The sequence below is a fragment of the Physeter macrocephalus genome, chromosome 17 (genome assembly GCF_002837175.3).
Source record: "Physeter macrocephalus isolate SW-GA chromosome 17, ASM283717v5, whole genome shotgun sequence".
NCBI lineage: Eukaryota > Metazoa > Chordata > Mammalia > Artiodactyla > Physeteridae > Physeter > Physeter macrocephalus.
The window spans coordinates 38857900-38881812 of NC_041230.1; the positions used below are offsets into that span (position 1 = coordinate 38857900).

At 41.2% G+C, this 23913-nt stretch overlaps 1 protein-coding gene across 2 annotated transcripts in view; it reads left to right on the forward strand.

Annotated features, from left to right (window-relative positions):
- The window catches only part of UTP4 (UTP4 small subunit processome component), a 33527-nt gene that overhangs the window by 8995 nt on the left and 619 nt on the right, over window positions 1-23913 (forward strand). For both annotated transcript variants that reach the window (XM_024124891.1, XM_055079351.1), the window contains 13 exons: window positions 906-990; window positions 2628-2717; window positions 5966-6177; window positions 11301-11472; window positions 11584-11675; window positions 13481-13577; window positions 14357-14421; window positions 15557-15679; window positions 16080-16236; window positions 18134-18240; window positions 19255-19350; window positions 21658-21843; window positions 23341-23451. In XM_024124891.1, coding sequence (XP_023980659.1) covers window positions 906-990; window positions 2628-2717; window positions 5966-6177; window positions 11301-11472; window positions 11584-11675; window positions 13481-13577; window positions 14357-14421; window positions 15557-15679; window positions 16080-16236; window positions 18134-18240; window positions 19255-19350; window positions 21658-21843; window positions 23341-23451 — 1593 coding nt within the window. The remainder of the gene's footprint in view (window positions 1-905; window positions 991-2627; window positions 2718-5965; window positions 6178-11300; window positions 11473-11583; window positions 11676-13480; window positions 13578-14356; window positions 14422-15556; window positions 15680-16079; window positions 16237-18133; window positions 18241-19254; window positions 19351-21657; window positions 21844-23340; window positions 23452-23913) is intronic.

A 23913-nucleotide genomic window follows, 5' to 3' on the forward strand; every position in this document is an offset into this window, starting at 1 on the left:
CAGCCACTATGGAGAACAGTATGGAGGTTCCTTAAAAAACTGAAAATAGAATTACCATATGATCCAGCAATCCCACTACTGGGCATATACCCAGAGAAAACCATAATTCAAAAAGACACATGCACCCCAGTGTTCATTGCAGCACTATTTACAATAGCCAGGTCATGGAAGCAACCTAAATGTCCATTGACAGACGAATGGATAAAGAAAATGTGGTACATATATACAATGGAAAGACTCCCCCCCCCCATTCTTACCATTAGACTGGGTACTTTCAGAGATTTAGTTTTCTGTGATGGATTTATGATTTTTTTTTAAATTTGTGGGCTTCCCTGGTGGCGCAGTGGTTGGGAGTCTGCCTGCCAACGCAGGGGACGCGGGTTCGCGCCCCAGTCCGGGAAGATCCCACGTGCCGCAGAGCGGCTGGGCCCGTGGGCCATGGCCGCTGGGCCTCACATCCGGAGCCTGTGGTCCGCAGCGGGAGAGGCCACGGCGGTGAGAAGCCTGCGTACCGCAAAAAAAAAAAAAAAAAAAAAAAAAGTTTAAAAGTTTAAAATTTGTACTATTTTGTAATATCTTGACGTATCTCCATTTAGGTGACACAGTTAATGGGTCTTTTATTTAGGCCGTGGGTGTCTAGCAGAGACTTGCTGTGAAATCCTATTTCTCCTCCATGTCCTATTCAGGAATTGGGCCACTAATTGGCCTGCTTTCTGTCTAAGGACATGAAGACTGCCAGGAACACACTACCAGTTTCTTGCTACCAGTACTTTTTCCCTCTCACAAACTATTTTTCTCTTTCAGAACAAGTGTTAACTTGAAGGAGGAAGTGTATATATTTGTAAATATATATATTTAGTTCTACAAAATGCTTTCTTTATTTTCTACCCCCTTTTCCATAATAGGTTGGCTGCGAAGATGGATCTGTGAAACTATTTCAGATCACCCCAGACAAAATCCAGTTTGAAAGAAATTTTGATCGTCAGAAAAGTAAGGGTTATTTGTGGTGGGGCAGTGAGTAATCTTAACAAGAAGTTATATTTCTGTGCCACTGGGGATGGGATATTTTCCCATGGGTCCAGGTAATATTTTATCTATATGCTAACTTTCTGTGAGTGCAGCGTATGTGCTAGATGCTATCCTTAGCTCAGGTCCTCTCCATTGTGTAGCATAGCTATGATTGCCTGGTTAAGTAATAATACAGGAAACTAGCAATCCAAAATAGGAAAGCGAGTGTTTCTGTGTAAATCAATTTGTTAGTTCTCACTTATTTTTGTGAAGTTTTAACAAATGTGCATAAAGTCTCAAAGCTCGGATTTTTCTTTAGGAGCTGTGGTTCTCAGTTCTGCTAATACATTCAAGTTGAATGGGGGAATTTTATAAACAATTGCCCCTGTTCCACCTGGACTGACTGGCACTGACATCCAGAACAGAGGCTGGCAAACTATTTCTGTGAAGACACCAGCTAGTAAATATTGTAGGCTTTTCAGGCCATATAGTCTCTGCCAAGTCTTGTCATTATAGCACCACAGTCGCCCTAGATAATACTTAACAAATGCTCATGGCTGTGCTCTGGTAAAACTTCATTTACAAAAACAGGTGGTGACCCCAATTTGGCCTTTGGGCCATAGTTTGCTGACTCCTTTTCTATTATCCACTTTTTTTTTTTTAACATCTTTATTGGAGTATAATTGCCTTACAATGGTGTGTTAGTTTCTGTTTTACAACAAAGTGAATCAGCTATACGTATATGTATATCCCCATATCTCCTCCCTCTTGCGTCTCCCTCCCACCCTCCCTATCCCACCCTGACTCCTTTTCTAGAGAGTAGTGTCTGATGTGTTCTCTGTATCCAATAGTAATATTTATCCTCTGCTAATCAGATCCCTGTATTGTTTGTTTTTAATATCTCCTGGGTGTTCTTTTTTTAATTACAAAGGTGATATAATGCTTGGTAAAAATTTCATGCATTTAGCTAAGTGTGAAAGAGAAAATAAGTGTCTCATTTCACTCTGTAGGCAACATTTTGGAACTATTCTAGACTTTTGTATATTCAGATAGACAAATACATTCACAGGAGTGCTTGCACTTGTTTTTCAGCTTATTTTTTCATTTGATGTATCACAGACATCTTTCTGTGTCAGTCATGCCAGTCTGCATGACATTTCATTTTATGGTGTTCCATAATTTATTTAACCAAACTCCTATTGATGGATATTAATTTTGTTTTTACTACTATAGCCAGTGCTGTAATGAACATTCTTATATACACTTGGGCATTCCTGTAAATATATCTTTTTTGTTAAATTCCCAGTGCAATTACCATGCCAAATTTGCACGTTTAAATTTTGTTAGGTTACTACCAGATCACCTTCAAAAGGTTGTGCTTATCTACACTCCCATCAACCATTTATCCATTATTAAAAGTAAGTATCAAATATGTCATCGTGGGTCCCAGGGCAAAGTTGTTCCTCACCTGTTATAAAGCAGTCCTTCGCAAGCGTGCAGTAGATGAGCTTTAAGACTAGAACGCTAGCCCTGTAGATCTTTGTGGAAGCAGAACTCAGTTACCCTTTGCTGTATATTTATGTGTATGTCACTTTCTCTTTTGTTGTACAACTCCCAAGGTCGAATCCTGAGCCTCAGCTGGCATCCCGCTGGCACCCACATTGCAGCTGGCTCCATAGACTACATTAGTGTGTTTGATGTCAAATCAGGTGACTGTTTTTCTCAGGTCATTTGGGGTGTGGGTCTTGTTTGTCAGAGTCACATTTCTGGGTTTCCAAAAGCTTGTGACATTATGCCTTCATGAACCTTCTGAGATGTCACCATGAATTTCACTTATTTCTTAGATTACTACTCTTTTTAGGGGAATCTTGGTTCTTCAATGGAATACAGTATTTTTCATCATAAGAATTCACACTAAAATTTGCCCTCAACCAGTGAGACATTTACTCTGAGCAGTCAGTAGAATACCTATATATATATATATATACCAGTTCTTTGTAAAAGTGGGTGTCTGTATTTGAGGAACGTAAGATCTTGGTAACATAGTTGGTGAGACTTGAGATCGGAAAGATAGAGAACATGTGCTTCCTCTGTCCTTGGCCTAGAGAATTGGCTGATGGATTCCTTCAGTGAGGAGACTGACTTCAACTTGTTAGGTGGCTTTGTCTGTACTCCCCGCTAAGATGAGAGGAAACACAGGGCAGGCATGTCACCTTTTTCTTTTTTCTTAGTGCTTGAGCAAGTTTTTTATTATCAGTTATATATGCATATAGTCAAAGAATTCCTTAAGGCTTGTTACAAAAAAGCAGGAGTCCCCCTATATCCCTTCTCCCACTCCTCAAAGGCAGCCACCTGCAACTCTTAGCTAATTCTTTTGGTATTTATCTTTATGCTATACATAGTATGCTTAAAATGCTTTATTTTATTTTTTTCAGTTTTAGCCCATTATTTATTGAGTTCCACTATTTAACCCTCTTTCTCTGCCCTTTTCCACATGTAGCAATATTTCCTCCTGATCCTCCCAGTATGGTTATGTTCTAACTTTGTTCAGATTAGCAGTTGATGTTTTTATTCTTAGACTATATAGATACAACTTGCATAGTAAATTTCTTTTCCTTTCCTGTATGCTTTTTGTTAATGCTGAGCGTCTGTCTCTGTCTCTCTCGTGTGTGTGTGTGTGTGTGTGTGTGTGTGTGTGTGAGATTGAGGTGTATATATATATATAAATATATATATATATATCTCTCTCTCTCTCTCTCTCACTAATTCATCTCCACATTCTTCCAGTTGTATGATTTAGCTTCAGCTACATCTGGGGTTATTTTCTGTTTTTGTTTGTTTGTTTGTTTGTTTTGTTTTGGCCATGCTGCACAGCTTGCGGGATCTTAGTTCCCCCACCAGGAATTGAACCTGGGCCCCTGCAATGAAAGCGCCAAGTCCTAACCACTGGATTGCCAGGGAACTCCCACATCTGGTTTTCTTTCTATCACTTTTATCTCCTTGAAGGATTCTCTCCCAGAGCCTTCTGCCCTGCTCCAGCTTAGTGGAGCCAGTTTCTGGGCCTACTGCACAACTCTGAGATCTTGAACTCTGGTTTTTCAACCATTCTGGAGATCCCCTTTGCTTTTTTTCTCCAGTAGAGTTCCCTGTTGCCAAGTCATTCACTTTCTTAGTTTATCACTTTGTTTGATGGATCCTGAGAAAGGGTTTCTGAGAAAGATTTCTAGGTTGGGAATTATTTTTCCTTAGAATTTTGAAGCCGTGGTTCCACTGTCGTCCAGCTTCTAGTATTGTTATGGACTCTGATGCCTTTCTGAGAGTAGATCCTTTATGTAGGTTTTTGTGGTTGGTTTTTCCTGGGAGCTTTTAAGATCTTCCCTTTGTCTTTACTGTTCTGAAAATGTAATAATCATGTTTCTTGTTGTGTGGATCTGTTAACATCAGTGGTATTGGACAACTTGGTAGGTTCCTTTAATCCAAAAACCCATGTTTTTCATTTCTGAGGAAAATTCTTATAATTATTTTGTAAAGGAGTTTCTTTCCATTTTCTCCTTTCTGGAATTTTATTACTGGAATGTTGGCTCTTCTGATATTCTTTCTTTTCTTTTTTTCTTTTTCCCCCTTGTTATTTTTCATCTCTAACTTCTTACTCTGCTTCCTGGTAGAGTTTGTCATTTTTTTTTTTTTTAATAAATTTATTTATTTATGTATTTATTTATTTTTGGCTGTGTTCGGTCTTCGTTTCTGTGTGAGGGCTTTCTCTAGTTGCGGCGAGCGGGGGCCACTCTTCATCGCGGTGCGCGGGCCTCTCACTGTTGTGGCCTCTCCCGTTGCGGAGCACAGGCTCCGGACGCGCAGGCTCAGAACCCGTGTCCCCTGCATCGGCAGGCGGACTCTCAACGGCTGCGCCACCAGGGAAGCCCGAGTTTGTCATTTTTATCTTTCAGTCCTTTTATTGAGGTTCTCATTTCTGCCATTCATTTCCAGAGTTCTTTTTTGTTTCCTGAATGTTCTTTTTTACAGCAGTCTCTTTTTGTTTCATTATACAGTATACTAACTCTTCTCCAAGGCTATTCATGGTAATATTTGTGAAGTGTTCTTCGCCCTGGCTTTTTCCCACCTTGTTGTTTATTTTTTTCTGGTCGTATGTTGGGCCTCTGCCTTTCATATTGAGGCTTTCCTCGCGTGTCTGGAGGTTCCTCTCATCACCACACGAGTGGCACTGATCACATCTGAGCTTCATTGAGGAATGGTCTGGCTGGACTGTTAGTTTGGGGATGCTCTCAAGACAGGCTCTTTAGATCTTTTCTCTTGTGCTGGTCATATTTCTCAGAAATGTTTTTTGTTCTCCTGCCTGGTGATAACAAGCCCAGCCATCAGCATTCTAAGAAGAAAGCTGGTGTTCTCAATACAGAGTTATAACATTTCACTTAATCTGTGTTCCATGCGTCACCTCTGTTTCCAGACTATCTGGAGTCACCAGTTGCTGAGTGTGCTGAGGATTCCATGGTATAAATCAGGTGGTTTCTTGGCTTTTCCTACTGCTGATTTGGGACTTAGTTTTAGGGTTCTACTAAGTCGGTTACTACTCCGTGTCTGCTTTTCAGTTCCCCAAATTTTGGCACTATTGTCTTCTCTCCCTTTCTCATGGGGATTTGGAAGGGAGCAGAGTGTAATGTGTGTGTGCAGTTGGCTGCTTTTCAGTGAAGCCTCATATGTCTTGTTTCCATTTCACCTCCCCACCAAAAATTCCTTTTGTCTGCACCCCCCACCACCGCTGCCCTCCTTCAGGGAACCATTTTGGTGTTCCAAAACTGAGTTCACCATAACCACTATTTACTGGCTCTCTGTGGTCTGTGCTCAGGCAGCTGACTTACCAGATGCCTACCACAGGCAGCTTCTGAAGACTGAGGAGAAATAAGTGCCATTCACATGCGGGCTTTGCTTTCTTTTTCAGGGAGCGCTATTCATAAGATGCTTGTGGATAGGCAGTATATGGGTGTGTCTAAGCGGAAGTGTATCATATGGGGCGTGGCCTTCCTGTCCGATGGCACCGTCATAAGCGTGGACTCTGCTGGGAAGGTGCAGTTCTGGGACTCAGCTACCGGGACCCTTGTAAAGAATCATCTCATCGCAAATGCTGATGTGCAGTCCATTGCTATATCTGATGTGAGTATAGTCCCTGTTTGAGCAGTTCCTGTACAACCTGGGGCATGAGTAGAGAAGGCCATGTCAGTGGTGTGCCACAGACACTGTTCCCTAATCCTGAATGTTGTAGTGGAGGAAGCTTGAGTTTAGGACAGTGCATCTGAAAACGCACACAATTTTCCCGAACACTTATTCTCCAACAGTTAGTTAGAGAATATTCTCTAAATGATTAGTTAGCAGAGAGGTTTTCTTCAGACACTCCCTGTCGCCAGTTAACCCCGTCTGATTGTAGATAGGGCACAAGTATTCTAGAAGAATCTTGAGAATTGCTATTTCCTCTCTCTGCCTGACTGTTCTGCTTCCTATCTTGGAACATTAGAAGGTAATTTTATGGTGATTTCGACAATACTGATTTTTCTCCTATTTGTATAGGAGTTAAAGCAGATTTGTATTGAACATGTGTGCCTCTTGCCATCTTGTAACATGAATTCTTAATCAGAAACCTTTGGATATTTTAGCAGTGAGGCACAGGAAGTGATTTTGAGGTTTTTTTTTTTTTTTTAATGTTTATTGGAGTATAGTTGATTTAAAATGTTGTGTTAGTTTCTGCTGTACAACAAAGTGAATCAGTTATACATACACATATATCCATTCTTTTTTAGATTCTTTTCCCATATAAGTCATTACAGAGTATTGAGTAGAGTTCCCTATGCTATACACTAGGTCCTTATTAGTTATCTGTTTTATATATAGTAGTGTGTCTACGTTAATCCCAATCTCCCAATTTATCATCCTCACCCCCGCTTCTCTCCCCACCCCGTAACCATAAATTTGTTTTCTACATCTGCGACTTTGTTTCTGTTTTGTAAATAAGTTCGTTTGTACCATTTTTTTAGATTCCACATGTAAGCGATATTATTATATGATATTTGTCTCTCTGTCTGAGCTTTGAGGTTTGTTGACTAGATCTTTTATCTTTACGTAATTAGTTTGAGTGTTATTTTCTTACTTAAGAGTGTCTAGTGTAGAGATCACTCCTGCTTGCTTTTCTTGCCTGTAAAATGTTCCTATCCCATTCCACAGTTTTTCCATGAGAACAATTTGTTAGTGCTAAAGCCCTATAAAACATGTAGATGTCACATACAAACTATAATAGAAGTCAAGGTTTAAATGAGTGGGAGGAATTCTCCTTTTAAAATAGAGTTTTGGGGCTTCCCTGGTGGCGCAGCGGTTGAGAGTCCGCCTGCCGATGCAGGGGACACGGGTTCGTGCCCCGGTCCGGGAAGATCCCACATGCCGCGGAGCGGCTGGGCCCGTGAGCCATGGCCGCTGAGCCTGCGCGTCCGGAGCCTGTGCTCCGCAACGGGAGAGGACACAGCAGTGAGAGGCCCGCGTACCGAAAAAAAAAAAAAAAAAAAAAAAAAGTGTCCTATAAAATAGAGTTTTGATCCAAAATGGTTATAATTATTAGACAGTAAGACTTCATTATTAAATTTAGTACTATTTAAAGTGTAATTGTTTAAGGATTATGCACCTGTTCAAAGACCAAAGAAGCTGTATATTTATTGCTGTGGAACAATTTCCAGGATATATTGGTAAGGGGAAAAAGGAGAACAGTATTACAGTGTATAATATAGTATATAATAGTGTATTAAGGAAAGGTAGAGCAGACCTATATATTAGATATTTATATATGAGATATTCTAGGACTTCCCTGGCGGTCCAGTGGTTAAGACTCAGCGCTTCCATTGCAGGGGACGTAGGTTCAATCCCTGGTCAGGGAACTAAGGTCCTGCATGCTGCGTAGCATGGCTAAAAAAAAAAGAGAAAAGAAAAGAAACAGATATTCTGTGTGTATACAGTTTTGCTAGTATATACATAGAATATCCCTGGAAATATTGAAAATGCAAATAATGACAGTTTCTGGAAGAAAGTTTTTTTGGGGTAGGTGGAAGACAGGTGTGACTTGTACTGTGTACCACTTTATACTGTCTGATCTTCTACCTTATGCTTACATTACTCTATTGCATTAAGTCTTAGATACAAATGATTGTAACATGTCATAATTTTGTTATCATGGGAAAGAAGAAATACTTTTATTAAACTATGACTGGTTTTTTAAATGTAAAATTCATATTTTATAAGCACATAATATAAGCTTTTATAATATAAACTGGCACAATGCTTTTTTAAACATAAAATTTATATTTTACTTATTGAAGAGCTTCTTGAGACTTAAACATAAATTTTTTGTTATATCACTCTTACGCATATATAAAAAGGAAAGTATGTGTGAAATAAAATCATTAGGGTATTCCTAGAACTTCTTTACGTTCAGAGTTGGACTCTGAATCACTTGAACTCAGTTATTGGTGTCCATGTTTCTCACACATGCTTCCCAGCCATCCACAGTGTTGGTAGAAGATGCTCCAATATAGTCCGAAGATTTTCTTTTAGGCTTTTGACAACTGTTCTGCAAGTTGTTTTTGTTTTGTTTTGTTTTATTATTATTTGGCTGCATCGGGTCTTAGTTGCTGCGTGTGGGATCTTCATCGTGGCCTGCGGGATCTTTCCTTGTGGCGCGTGGGATCTTTCCTTGCGGCACACAGGCTTTTCATTATGGTGTGCAGGCTTCTCTAGTTGCGGTGCGGGCTTCTCTCTAGTTGTGGCACGTGGGCTCTGTTGCCCCGCAGCATGTGAGATCTTAGTTCCCCAGCCAGGGATCAAACCGTGTCCCCTGCATTGGAAGGTGGATTCATAACCACTGGACCACGAGGGAAATCTGTATTCTTCAAGTTTTGATGTTCATTCTTTATCTGAAGATGTCACATAACACAGGTTGACAGATACAAATATTTTGATTTCAGAGATGTTAAGATGTGGGAAAATGTGTGCCTGAGAAGCAAGGGATTGTGGTACTTATTTTTTTTCAATTGAAACATGCATTTGTACAAATTCCAGTCCTCAAAAATGCTTATCACAAACTCTGGAGTTGGGCAGACTTGGGTTTGAATCCCAGTCATACCACTTAATAGCTACGTGTCTTCCTTGGGCAAGTTGCTTCTTTCTAAGTCTCAGTTTCTTCTTCTGTGAGAACAAGGAGGTTAGTAATACATGCTGCATGGCGTCTGAGGAAAGATTAAATGGGTTGTGCTTGTAAAGTGCTAAGTAGAGTGTCTGGCGCAGCAAGTGTGCTATTGCCATTTTCACATCTCTTTTGACACCAGTCCTAATTTCAAGGCTTTTCTCCATACTCTCTTGCCAGAACAGATGGTTCTATTTAGATTTCTTTTCAGTGGTTTCTCATTGACTAAAGAGTGAATTGTGGCAAACACCCAGTCCTTTGATCTTCTTAGAAGCCTTTCACCTCCATCAAGTAGGCAAGTACTGATTCCTGCAGGGAGTTGTAGGGAACATTTGCCTTCATTTAGAGGTCAGTCCTGGGATTTTTTGTTCCGTGTGAAGCAGTCACTCTTTGATTAAGTTAGTGTGTGTGTGCGTGTGTGTGCACTTGCGCCCCCCCCCAGGTCTGTTTTTCCCTTGCTTCATTCCTGTTGCACCCCAAGAGAGCCCTTTTCTTTTGTTTGCTTTTCAGTTCTTTTATGATTCCACCTCAGGGAACGAGAATGTGGAGTGAGAGGCCTCCTTTCCCAGTTCTTCTCTGTAGGTGGTACCTTGAGCGAACAGCCACTTGAACTGTTTAGTGGAGGTGATGGAGAGAGCGAGTGAATTCCTAAGCGGCTCAGTATTTCCACTTTTGCCTTAGGCTAATGGTTTTCAAATAGTATCCTTAGAGGAGGTGAGGGAGAGGCCTGTACCTGGAGCAGAGGCTTTGGCGGCAGATACAAGTCTGTAAACTGACAGGTAAACTCTTGAAGTTCCAGTTTCCTTATCTGTGTAAAGGGCTATTAAATGATGATTGGGGGGAAAAAGGGTAAAATCATAACTCATCCAAACATGAAACGGAAGTATGTCAGAGATTTTCTGTAACTCGTTAACTAATGAGGGAACCAGTAAGTTACAAGCAGGTCTAAGGGAGAAATCAAAGAACACAGTTACGTAAGGCCATCAGGAATGCTGAAATGATTTACAAATTGTTGCAGGACTCAGTGTCCACAGGACAGTCATCAGCCGCATTCTACCAAGCAAAATTCTTTTGCATCTCTATGCAAGAGAATCTTTTGCATCACTCTCAGTTTTTTTTACAAGTTACGCAGTTGTAAAGTAGCTCTAGGACAATCAAAGGGCTCACCAGACAAGGACACCAGTACTTGTTATGCTCATTTCAGTCTTTTATAGTTTCTCTTGATAGGACAGGTGATACTTAACCTTGCAGGTTATTGAAGGATTAGAGATGATATGACGTACAAGGTTCCTAGCACAGTCAGTGTGTAGTTGATGGCAGCTACATGCTCACATGTGTTCAGACGTGTCACTTTTCTTGACTGGCTCACCTACTCTTTACACTGTTTGATTGGTTAACTGCTGATCCAGGTTTCTGATTTTTCTCACTACCCTGTCAAGCCTCCTGTTTTGTTTTCTTACTCAACGTTATGTGCATTTTTAAAAACGAGTTAAAATGAAAATGGTTTTGAGATTATAGAGGAATTTTAAAAAGTAGTTGTAGACACAGCAAGACCTTTTAAAACTAACAGAAATCCTCGTGCTCAACATGCTGACAAGAGAGAGCCTTAAACTGGGGACCAGAGAACCTGCATCTTTGTGATATTGATCAGGCCACTTCCCCTCCTCAGCCCACCCTCTCTTCACCTCTAAAAAGAGGACAGTGAATTTTAGGGTTTTCTAAGCTTCAGTCTTTTGACTGCCAGTTTTGCGACCCCTCCCCTTTCCCCAATATTGTTGCTATTCTAATGAGGTCTGGTTTGCATTATATGAAAGCACGCTAACAGTTTGAAGTACTTACCGTTAATTTTGTCAGTAGGGGGCGCTTTGTTACCTATGTGCGAACTTGCTCCCCTGACAGAATTGTTAGCTTCTGGAGGAAAAAGACCCCTGCAACCTCCCTTCCAATTCTGGGCATAGGTTTTCCCCCTAAGCTGCCCAGACAGAATACCTCGGGGAATATTTTTAAAACTGGGCCCTGTTTTGCTCAAATGTACCTCCCTAATGATTTACTTTCTCAGCAAGAAGACAGTTTCGTGGTGGGCACAGCCGAGGGGACAGTGTTCCATTTTCAGCTGGTCTCTGTGACTTCCAGCAGCAGTGAGAAGCAGTGGGTGCGGACAAAGCCATTTCAGCATCACACTCACGACGTGCGAGCCGTGGCCCACAGCCCCATAGCACTGATATCTGGAGGTGGGTTTCAGTCTTGGCCGGGGCTGCTTCATTACTCTGCCCAGCTCTGGTTATTTTCATGTGGGACTTTTTCTAATTCCGATATTTTTTCTCCTCTCCCTCCCGCTCCAGGCACAGACACCCACTTAGTCATTCGTCCTCTCATGGAGAAGGTGGAGGTAAAGAATTATGATGCTGCTCTCCGAAAAATCACTTTTCCCCATGTAAGTATCATCCTCTAATGCCCACCACGCCCTCATCTCCCATAAGACAGCATAGCTCACTCTTCTTTGGCAGATCTGTTGGCCTTCTGTAGTTACCTTCTTCTTCTTTCTTCCTTCTCTTTCTAAGGCAAGCCTCTGGCAAAGATATTTACAGGGGCCAAGAGATTTACAGCAGCATTCCTAGTTCAGTTTCTGGGGAAGTCATTCCCTTTTCCCAGTAGGTGTGGTTTGTGTGGATTTTGTTTGTTTGTTTGTTTTTAATTTTTTAAAATAAATTTATTTATTTTTGGCTGCATTGGGTCTTCGTTGCTGCGCTCAGGCTTTCACTAGTTGTGGCGAGCAGGGGCTACTCCTTGTTGAGGTGCGCGGGCTTCTCATTGTGGTGGCTTCTCTTGTCACAGAGCATGGGCTCCAGGTGCGTGGGCTTCAGTAGTTGTGGCACGCGGGCTCAGTAGTTGTGGCTCATGGGCTTTAGAGCACAGGCTCAGTAGTTGTGGCGCATGGGCTTAGTTGCTCCGTGGCATGTTGGATCTTCCCGGACCAGGGCTCGAACCTGTGTCCCCTGCATTGGCAGCCGGATTCTCAACCACTGTATCACCAGGGAAGCCCAAGGCTGGACTTTTTATTATTCTAGGTGGGAGCAGGAGAATCCAGCCTTCCAGTGTTCCTTTCTAGGTAAATCAGTCATCTTTCCAGGCTAGAAACTCTTCTTCCCACTACCAGCTTCTACATTCCATTCAACCAGTAAACCTTACTGAGTCTACCTCCTCGTTCTCTCTTGAGTCTAGCCATTTCTCTTTGTCTACACTGACATTAGCCTAGTTTGGGTCAGTGTCTTTTCTCCTCTGGATTTCTTTACAGTAGTTTGTTAACAATCTCCTTTTATTTAGATTTGTGTCATTCCAGCCTGTTCTCCATTGATCCTTTCAAAAAGCAACTTTGGGGCTTCCCTGGTGGCGCAGTGGTTGAGAGTCCGCCTGCCGATGCAGGGGACACGGGTTTGTGCCCCGGTCTGGGAAGATCCCACATGCCGCCGAGCGGCTGGGCCCGTGAGCCATGGCCGCTGAGCCTGCGCGTCCGGAGCCTGTGCTCCGCAACGGGAGAGGCCACAACAGTGAGAGGCCCGCGTACCGCAAAAAAAAAGAAAAAAAAAAAAAGCAACTTTTTTCATCCCTCCATGCTTAAATGCCTTTGTTGGTCCTTGTTGTTCCCAGCATAAAGACCTAATTCCGTAGCATGGCTTATGAAACCTGTCTTGGTCCGGAGAAGACAGCCTCTTTCCTCACCTCTGTTCTCACGCCCTTGCAGTACCCCACCCCCATCTGCACTCAGTCTGCCAGTTCTGAAAGACTCCTTTTTATTCCCTCTAACGCTCTCTTCCCTTTGAGCTATTTCCCGTGCCATCCCTCTGCTTGGAACGTCCTGCCTTACCTTCTTTGCCTGAGTACTCTTTACCAGAGAGCCTCATCTGGGCTCCTGTCTTTACTGCCATGAGGCCTTTCTACTTTTTTTCATTACATACTGTGCTTAGCCATGTTAAAATTCTTTGCACACTTAATGTAATTGCCTGTTTAATTTTATGTCAACCCTTTAAACTATAAGCTTGAGAGCAGTAGCTAGGTTTTTATTTATCGCTATGTTTTTAGATCCTAGGACAGTGCCTGGCGAATGGTAGTACTTAGGAAATATTTATCAAGTAAATGGATTTTAACGGTAAAAAATGTTCTGAGGTGTTGCTGCTGTATCCAATACTGAGGCAATAGATGACTCCGGCTTGTTTATGTCTTTTTGATTCTTGGATACAGCGACGTCTCGTTTCCTGTGCAAAAAAGAAGCAGCTTCTCCTCTTCCAGTTTGCTCATCACTTGGAACTTTGGCGACTGGGATCCACAGTTGCAACAGGTAAGATGGGAGAAAGTTTTTTTCCCATAAGAAAACTGGAGATAGAAGCCAGAAATGGCAGTTGAAATTCTGCTTGTGGAGAAATGGAAGTAGGTTTGTCTGTGTCCGTTTGAACTTATGGTTTCCCACCCACTAGATAGAGCAGAGGAGTTCCTCAGAGTTTTAAAATTGTTAGCAGGACACTGAATCATCAGTGAAAAGTTTCCAGTTCGGTATGGTGCACTGCAAGATATAGTGGCACTGAGGGTAGTGGAATCAAAGTTCTCCCTGGCTAGACTGGGATCAAAACAGGCTGTTGAAAAATGACAAGTTTTAATGTGGGGTCGTGATGGGCCTGCATGAAAAAGAAGATTGTGCGGATCTTACCAGGGTGACAGCCTCATGGCCTTAAGTATGACATACCTGTTTGGGTCCTGTTGTTTTATAGTAGGTTAGAGGCTTTGGCTTTAGACTTCCAAATGAACAAATGAAGTTGAAGTCGAGGCCACACAAACTTCACTTCCATCCACCTGCCTGCCTGGCTGTGGGGAGTGGCTTCAGAGAAATAGTGGTGTGCCCTAGGCCGTATCCAGGGCACCCAAGTAGAAGCTAAGAAAGTGCTCGCTGCTTTCCTCTTCGTATACATACCCCCAGAAAACTGTAAGCTTACTACCTCAGACATTTTTCTGATTTCCCAGTGGTAGAGATTTCTTTCTACCCAGGAATGACTTTTTAGAAGAAAAAATGTACGAATAACCTTTCTTTGGGAAGAAAAATGTCAGGGATATTTCTTGTTCCAGGAAAGAATGGGGATACCCTTCCACTCTCTAAAAATGCAGATCACTTACTTCACCTCAAGACAAAGGTAAAGAAGTTTAACTGTGTGTTCAGACTCTGAAATCCAGAACATTTTTCTCATTCTGAATTTTGAGGGTTTCTTAGTTGACATCATAAACTGTTTCAAATCTAAAATTATTTGAATGAAGTACTATGTCAAAAGAGCTGGGTTTCCTATGATTGTGAGTCAGGCATTCAGAATTTATTGGATGAATGACTACAAGAAATTCGTTTTTCTTCTTTTGGTATTATTATGAAAATAACATGCATAGTTTTTAAAAATTTAAATAATATGAAAGAGTATGCAATGAAAAATGAACCTCTTTCTTACCCCCACCCCCCCAGAGATGATCACTGCCAGTGGTTTCTTATATATTCTTTCAGAAAAAATTTTCACCCATGCGTGCATGTGTATACATCCTTTGTTTCTACAACAATGGGACTATACTATACAAACAGCTTTGTCTTCCTTTTTAAAAATCTTTATTTTAATTGCACAAATATTTGTGAATACAGTCTTACTGTGAAGAATTCAGACAATATTGATAATTTATATCCTTGCCCAGCTCTTTAATACTAGTCCCCTCTCCTGCAATAATTACTGTTAATTGATTAGCTGTATACCCTTCTAGGTCTTTTTCTGTGTGTGAGAATACGTATGTGTGTATACATACGTACTTACATACACTCAGATGTTTTCTGAGTTTTTTGAATTACGTAAATGTTACGCTAAACTTTTCCGGTGTTACGCAAATTTTTTCACTTAATATTTCTTACAGGTCTTTAAAGCAGGTTGTTCATTGACCAAAACAGAAAATCAGTCCCCAAGTCACTGAGCCTCCAAAGCTTCACTGCATTAAATGCCTCCCTGCTCAGGGTTCTAAAGTTAAGGTTTATTATGAAGCTACCCATGAAGTATGCGAAGGGCTGAGATAAACTCATAGTATTCAGAGACCTCTGTTCTGGGTTTTGGAAATCAAAGCCATACCACTTAGATGTTCTACCTTTGAAATAATCATAGTGACACATAGCATATGAGTGTCAGGATTATGTGTCGGTATTTGTGGATACATTCAGAGTGGCAGTAGCTTGAGGATTCATCCTATAGTGAACCTTGCATGAAGTTGTACTTGACTATTCATCCTGCTTCCTAACGTTACCAGGGTCCTGAGAACATTATCTGCAGCTGTATCTCCCCATGTGGAAGTTGGATAGCCTATTCTACAGCTTCTCGGTTTTTTCTCTATCGTTTGAATTATGAACATGACAACATAAACCTCCAGAGGGTAAGTGATAATCCCAAGTCTGGTTGAATAAGAAGAAACCTTGTAAGTGGGTGATTTTTGTGTGAAGTGGAAACGTCCTGTATATGAATCCTTGTTCAGTGAAAAGCTATTTGGAGAAACCTGTTATAAAACAGCCTCTTATTGCCATTTAAAATTATGTTTTTGGAGGATAGGGAAATTCCAGAAAGTGGCAGTAAAGGTTAGGCTTTTGAGGAGATGACGGGGGGTGGGGGGTGGATAGGTTACAGTAGGCACGTCTGTGTTCCAGGCCCTTGGTTGATTGGCTTCCTTGGAGACAGGAAGCATTCATATGATTTGAGCCTGACTGTGATTATTTTTGATGGGCTCTGGGTCTAACTTCTCTCTCTCTCTCTGATTTTTTGTTACTGGCTCCCCCAAGGTTTCCAAAATGCCAGCGTTCCTTCGCTCTGCCCTTCAGATTTTGTTTTCTGAGGATTCAACGAAGCTCTTTGTGGCATCAAATCAAGGGTCTGTGCATGTCATTCGGCTGCTGGAGGGAAGCTTCAAGCACCTGCATACTTTTCAGCCTCAGTCAGGTGAGAAGTTGGTAACTGGCCGTGGGAGAGAGTTGTCAGTCTCGATGTTTCTTTTTTTTCCATTTAAACCTCAATTGTTGGGGGTTCACTATGCTCTTCTCTGCCCTGCAAAAATTATACATTCACTCACATGTTTGCGATTTAAAGTAGGAGATACCTGGCAAGTGAAAACGCTCAATGAAATCTGAAGTGTTGCTCACACCTACTCTTTTCTCACTGGGTTTTTGATTCCTTATTTGGGGCCAGAGAAGTTTCATCACCCTTGGAGTTTTGTTAGCAGAGCAAGAAGAAAGTTAAAATCATCTGTAATCCTGACACCCAGAAATAACTACCATTATTATTTTATATATTTCCAGTAGGTGCTGGTTATGTAGGTATTTTATGGACATGTTAATCTTTTTGGTTGTTTGTTTTTATAATGATGAGCTTACACATACAGTTTCATTACCTGTCCTAATGCTTATGACCACTTATCCATATGTTTTGAGAACATGGGTATGCATGAATGAGTGACTGTGTATAGATAACAACTGGTGAGTTAACTACTAAGGACTTAGTACCCAATACTTCCCACGGGCCTTTTTTTCCCTTCTCCCTTTTTCTGGCTTGTAGTGACTTCACTGTTATTTAGACTTCATCAGCCTGGAAAATCAACTTTTTAAAATCACCTTAAACTCTCACTGTTCATAAGCTGCCCCAGAAGCAAGCAGGAAAAGAAACATACAAATTAGGAGTCAGATGAAGTAAACTGACAGTATTTATTGAGTACCTGTCTATGGTTTTATTATAATACTTAGATTCTTTACCTTGCATTTAGCACTCCTTTAAAATTGGGCTCTGCATTATGTATATAACTTTATTTCTTCCTCCTGTCTCATCTCACTTTCCCTTCTAGTCAGGCTGGTTTCTTCACAGCCCTCAAACCTGTGTATTCCTGTCCTTGTCACTTAGGTCACGCTGTTCTCCATCCTTTTCTACCCACCTCGCTCATCCTTTAGCATCTGGTTCATGTCTAGTTATAAAGCTTTTTCATTGTTTAGGGTTGTTACATGCAGCACTTACTCTGGCATATAGCATCACTGTCTGATTTTTATCCCACATGGGTTTTCATGATGCCAGATTGGTTTAAAATTCTTTAATGACAAAGATGGCTCATATGTACCCGTGCTCCCTTAGTGCTAAATATACAGCTAGTAAATTAAAGATATGCCTCGAGACTTCCCTGGTGGTGCAGTGGTTAAGAATCCGCCTACCAATGCAGAGGACACAGGTTCAATCCCTGGTCCATGAAGATCCCACATGCCGCGGAGCTACTAAGCCCGTGCGCCACAACTACTGAGCCTGCACTCTAGAGTCTGCAGGCCACAACTACTGAAGTCTGCTCACCTAGAGCCCGTGCTCCGCAACAAGAGAAGCCACCGCAATGAGAAGCCTGCGCACCACAACGAAGAGTAGCCCCTGCTCGCCACAACTAGAGAAAGCCCGTGCACAGCAACCAAGACCCAACACAGAAAAAAAAAAAAAAAAGAAGATATGCCTCAAGCCTATTTGCTGTTTGTAACTTTGTTTTAAAAACACCTGATAGGAAAGGAGTTTGAAACAATTAAGGTATAGATTTTGGTGGTAGCTCTTACCCTGATTCTCCATTCTCATGGTAGTTCTGAGCAAGTGCTGCTTTCTGGTTTATCTCTCTGGCTCCTCTTTCCATGAAAGATGGCTAATTAAATTAAAATAGCAGACAGAGTAGCATCTAGAACTTATCTGCAAAACTATCTAGCAATTGTCCTATGAGTAATTTAAAACTGAGGCTCTTACTGGCTTTCACCATCATTTTTAGGGCAGGGCTGGCTGACTGGACACTCAATTCGGAGGCTTAACTACTGTTTTGTCCTCACAGGGACAGTGGAGTCCATGTGTCTTTTGGCAGTCAGTCCAGATGGAAATTGGCTAGCTGCATCAGGTACCAGTGCTGGAGTCCATGTGTACAATGTGAAACAACTAAAGGTGAGCATGAGGTTTAGTAGCAGAAAACAGGAGGACGTTAGCTCTGCAGTTATAAGACTTAGGCACATTGATATGACCCGGTAAATTGCTGGACTTCTTTTTAACCAAAAATTTTTCCTGTTTTACTTGTTTGGAACCCAAAAGCTATAATCTAACATTAAAATCAGTCAATGGGAACAGTGAAACCACTCATGCACAGAAATTTGAAATTCAGGATTTATGAGTAATGAATCTACATCCAGATTATGTCTGTATTTTGAGGAGGAAAATTCTGATTTACCCAGATGAATAGATGCAGATAGTAACAATTTCCTTTAATAGCTTGCCTTGTAATCTCAAGGTATTTTAAAATTAAACAGAACTAGTAATAGCAGGAAAACATTTTTCACCAATTAGTGATGATATTGCCATTCACAGATTGAATCACTAACGTTCCCTTACAAGTTGTCATCGTCATCTAAAAGATAAGAATTACGAAAAACTTAAAATAAGCATTAAAAGTTTAGAGAACGATATCAAACTGCAGCATTTACTGGGTTTGCCTGTTACTGCATGACTTAATCTTCACTGCACTGTGGCAAAAGCATGTACTGCTCTTTGAGCCTTGCCTGGCATTTAAAGGTGTTCCTGTGTACTAGTGCACATGCCTTGTGATCGAACATAAATTTCCATGCCTAGGCATTTATTTCTTTTAAATCCAGTGTAGAGCTGTAGATTCCCTGTTCAGTGACATGTTTATGAGCAATTCATACAAATGTAGAGACAGCAGGGAAAGCTTTTTTCTGAAGTTCTCTGTGAATGCTGTTAGTTTTGTTGGCAGTTAAACTTGCATTTTTTAAAAAATGCAATTAAAGTTTATTGTTTGGAGAAATGCCTGACGTTTACAGAACTTCCATAGAATAGAACTTTTGAGTTCCAAAGAGCATTATTTTAAAACTACTGACCTAGACCATCCAGTCTTTCCTGAGGGAAGGAATCCTATTTTAGTTTTCTGTTTCTGTTATTTGTTCCCAGCTTCACTGCACAGTGCCTGCTTACAATTTCCCTGTGACTGCTCTGGCCATCGCCCCCAATACCAACAACCTTGTCATTGCTCATTCTGACCAGCAGGTAAGAGATCCCAGTGCTTTCTAATTCCCTCCAAATGGATAGTAACTTGGAAGCTGAGATAACGACAATTTTGGAGGAGCTTTTCTTTGACAGTACTGGACAATATAAAGGTAATTTTCTCTTATGTGTAGTAAAGCTTCCATGTATGGCCTGGGCACATCATAGGCCAGTAACATCCATTGGCTTGATGGGTCACAATGGAATGGTGAAACACTGAGATTCTAGAATAAAGAGGTATGAGAAGGAGGAAGAATTTTCAAGGGCTCGTTTTACTGATTGTTTTTAGGCTAGAGATGAAATGGACTCAGATGTTAGAGTGGATATGGGAGAACAATGAAATATCAAAAAGAGAATGTAAACAAACTATCCCCTTTAAAATCGCATCAAAAAAATAAAGTACTTAGGAATACGACTCACCAAGGCTTATATGCTGAGAACTGTAAGACATTAATAAAGGAAATTGCAGATGATTCAAAGAAATGGAAAGCTATCCCCTGCTCTTGGATTGGAAGAATTAATATTGTTTAAATGGCCGTACTACCCAAAGCAATCTATAGATTTAATGTGATCCCTATCAAATTACCTGTGACATTTTTCACAGAACTAGAATAAATAATCCTAAAGTTTATATGGAATCATAAAAGACCCAGAATTGGGGCTTCCCTGGTGGTGCAGTGGTTTAGAATCCGCCTGCCAGTGCAGGGGACACGGGTTCGATCCCTGGTCCGGGAAGATCCCACATGCCGCAGAGCGACTAAGCCCGTGCGCCATAACTACTGAGCCTGTGTGCCACAACTACTGAAGCCCGCTCGTCTAGAGCCCATGCTCCGCAATGAGAAACCCCTGCAATGAGAAGCCTGTGCACTGCAACAAAGAGTAGCCCCCGCTTACCACAACTAGAGAAAGCCCGTGCGCAGCAGCAAAGACCCAACACAGCCAACAATAAATAAATAAAATAAATAAATTTATTTTAAAAAAATGAATAAAAATTAAAAAAGTAAAAGACCCAGAATTGCCAAAGCAAGCCTGAGGAAAAAGAACAAAGCAGGAGGCATAACCCTCTCAGACTTCAGACAATACTACAAAGCTACAGTAATCAAAACAGCATGGTATTGGCACAAAAACAGACATATGGATCAATGGAACAGACTAGAGAGCCCAGAAATAAACCTACACACCTATGGTCAGTTAATCTTCAACAAAGGAGGCAAGAATATACAATGGGCAAAATTAGTTCTTTGTCTGCCACTTTTCCATACCAAATTGTAAGGAGAATATAATTGTAAAAAGATCTTTAAAATATCTGAGCTACAGAACATATTATATATGAACCTGTCAATACTTATATATCCTCATCTGTAAAATGGGCTTGATAATACCTTCCTCACCGAGCTATTGGAAAGATTAAATGTGATCCAAGAAGCATATTTAAATAGACCACTAGGCAGATGATGCTTGCTACTTTGATTAGCAGTTTTTACACTCACACATGCACACACATACACGTTATGTCCAGAAAATGAAATCTCTCATTTAAGTTCTTCTGTCATTAAAACCAGCAGGAAATTTTTTGGTACCTGTTTAATTAACAGAGATTGAGTTAATAATACATAGTGAGGCTAGGGTAACAGCACTTCGTATATTGCAAAATTAGTATGCCCGCTTTAGAGGACATTTTGGAGATATCTAAAAAAAACTTAAATCCACATAATCTTTGATTCAGAAGTTCCAATTCTAGAAGTTCTTCCCATAGGTATTGCTTTTAGTTGTGCAAAAAGACATTGATTCAGAGATAATCATTATAGCCTTATGTGTAGTAGCCAAAGATTGCAAATACCTAAATGCTCATTAAGCAGACTCGGTAAATAAATCCTGGTACATTCAAGAAGTGAGTAGATTATTACATGTTCTTCAAAAGGGGCATGAGTGATGTGTGTATACATTGATATGGGTCAGTCTCCATGGTATAATGCTAATGAAAAATGCAACATACAGAATAGTGTGTACTGTATGCATAAAATATCTCTGAAAGGATATAAACAAGAAACAGGCTGCTTTTGTCTCGGGGAAAAGAGATATTACGATTGCAGGTGGTTTTCCACTATAAACCTTTCTGTGCTGTTTGAATTGTTTATTGTTCTGTAATTTACCTTAAAATTTTTTTATTTAAAAAAAAAGTAGTGAAAATGCATATGGCTGAATATGATATAGCCAAGGTTTGTATAGATATTTTCTGGTTCAGGCTGACCCTTCTTTGGTCTTTCTGTGTACCTGCCTGCACTTGTTCTGTGTCATATCCTTCCTCAGGTATTTGAGTACAGCATTCCAGACAAACAGTATACACAATGGAGCCGGACCATCCAGAAGCAGGGGTTTCATCATCTTTGGCTCCAAAGGGATACTCCCATCACACATATCAGTTTTCATCCCAAGAGACCAATGCACATCCTTCTCCATGATGCGTACATGTTCTGCATCATCGACAAGTCGTTGGTGAGTTCTTCACCACTACCACCTGTGGTCTCGCTGGTTCTACTTTACTTAGGAATCTTTCCATTCTAAAAGCAAAGGAGGACAATAAATTAGAGGAAGGAGAATCAGAATAAAGGTTGCGAATCAGAATAAAGGTTGCAAGTACATTCTTTGGAGGAGAGGAGCTTTTGTTTTGCAGATTTCCTCATTTTCCTACCCAGTCTCATGAGGCTCCCAGGGAAGGGGCAGCCCCTTGTGTACTGGTTTTTGCTGATTTGACTATTTCTCTGCTTTGCCTCTCAGCACATAAACTTAAGTAGGAAAGAGATTAGGTCCGTATTCGGAAAGTGACCATAATCAGGGAATACCATTGGTTTGGCTGAATCACTTCCGCCTTTGAACCCTGGGATGACTGACATGATTTCATTAAAGGAGATATAGGCTGGGGTTTTGACCACTTGTGCCCCTTGGCTGAATATACTGAAACACTCTCTGCAGGCTTGAGGGGTTGGTCTTAGTGTTTTGAAAAATGACCAGTTAGGAAAATTCCATTCTTCATGGCTGTGATTTAGGTGGGATGTGAGCATTCTTTTCCGTTCTAGAGTCCAGCCTCTGCCAGCTGCAGTTTTGATTCACCCCAAATTTCGTGTTTTTTTCTGGGCAGGCACCTTCTTTCCTAGGAGCAGTGTGAGCTGTGGCCATGCCTATAATGCACTTCGGGCTTAGATTACAGCCAATACAGTGTTTTGGTGTATCTGTGAAGGTGGGCATAAGAGGAACACGGGGAAAGCAGCAGATGGCTCTAAAGGAGGTGTGCATGGTGATGTGTCACTGGAACTCATCTCCTGGGCCCTGCGTCCTCTGGGTGTGGGAAGCAGAGCTGGCTGGCAAGTGCCTTCTGTGAGATGAGTGATACAGGAAGGGCCTCTCCCGTTTGTTTGCCTCTTTATAACTCAGCCTAGATCAGCCCATATTTTTCCCCAGGCGTTGGTGATAAGTCCATCACTTCCTCATGCAGGGCAGAGCTATTTCCCAAGGAAGTCAGAGATAAAATATCACTTGCTTGGCTGGAGGCCGTCTCTCGAGGTGTCAGTGACATCAGTGGGGGTGGTTTGTGTTGCATTTTTGCCTGCGGAGAATTTCAGCCACTTGGCCAGTCTATGACCTGGTTGGGGGAGAGTCTAGAAAGCACAGCCTTCATGGGCTGAGCTCCTACACATGCCAGTTTGTTTGTGTCTCACAAAGTGTTACTGATGAGACTGGCCAGAAGCCCCGGCTGGGCCCTTCAATCTTGCTGGCGTAGAGTACCAAGCTCTCTTTCCCACATACCCCCACCATGTACAGTAGAGCTGCAGGAGTGGCTCCAGCTTTCTTCCTGAAGTAAGAAGAGTCATGGAGGTAGTAAGTGTATAACATGACAGAAGATTGTGTTCCCCGAAAAAATCACTATTGTCCTTTGGTCTGTAGAGACCCAATAAAAAAAATAATGATTTAAACAACACATTTTTGTCTTTTTAGCCTCTTCCAAATGACAAAACCTTACTCTACAATCCACTGCCTCCCACAAATGAATCAGATATCATCAGGAGGCGCACAGCTCATGCCTTTAAAATTTCTAAGAAATACAAGGTAATACATTTTGCGTTACATTTTGGGTGGTTGGTTCCTTGTGATATTATCAAAATGTAATAAGTCCCACAATAGACAAGAGTGCCTTCATTTTACATGCAGAGAACCTGGTTTGGGGAAACCAGTGACCTTTCTGAGACTGTCTGTCCCTTAGGTTTGTAGTTCATTGTTCTCGCCTCAGCAGATTAGAGGCAGGCACATCATCCTTCACCAAAATGAAATACATGGGTAGTGAGAAATGATAGTGGAGCTCAGTTGGGGTCTTTGTGTTAAAGCTGGCTTTTAAATTTGACTTCCAGTGGAGAATGTTCCACAAGATAAATTTCGATCAAATGGAAGTCATTGAATTTATTAGATGTTCCTTTCTGGGCTCAGCTTTTCACTGTACTAGAACAGATATCCATTGAGCTTATGATACTACAACTATTTGTGCCAACGCACAAGTTCCATATTCATGCTTCT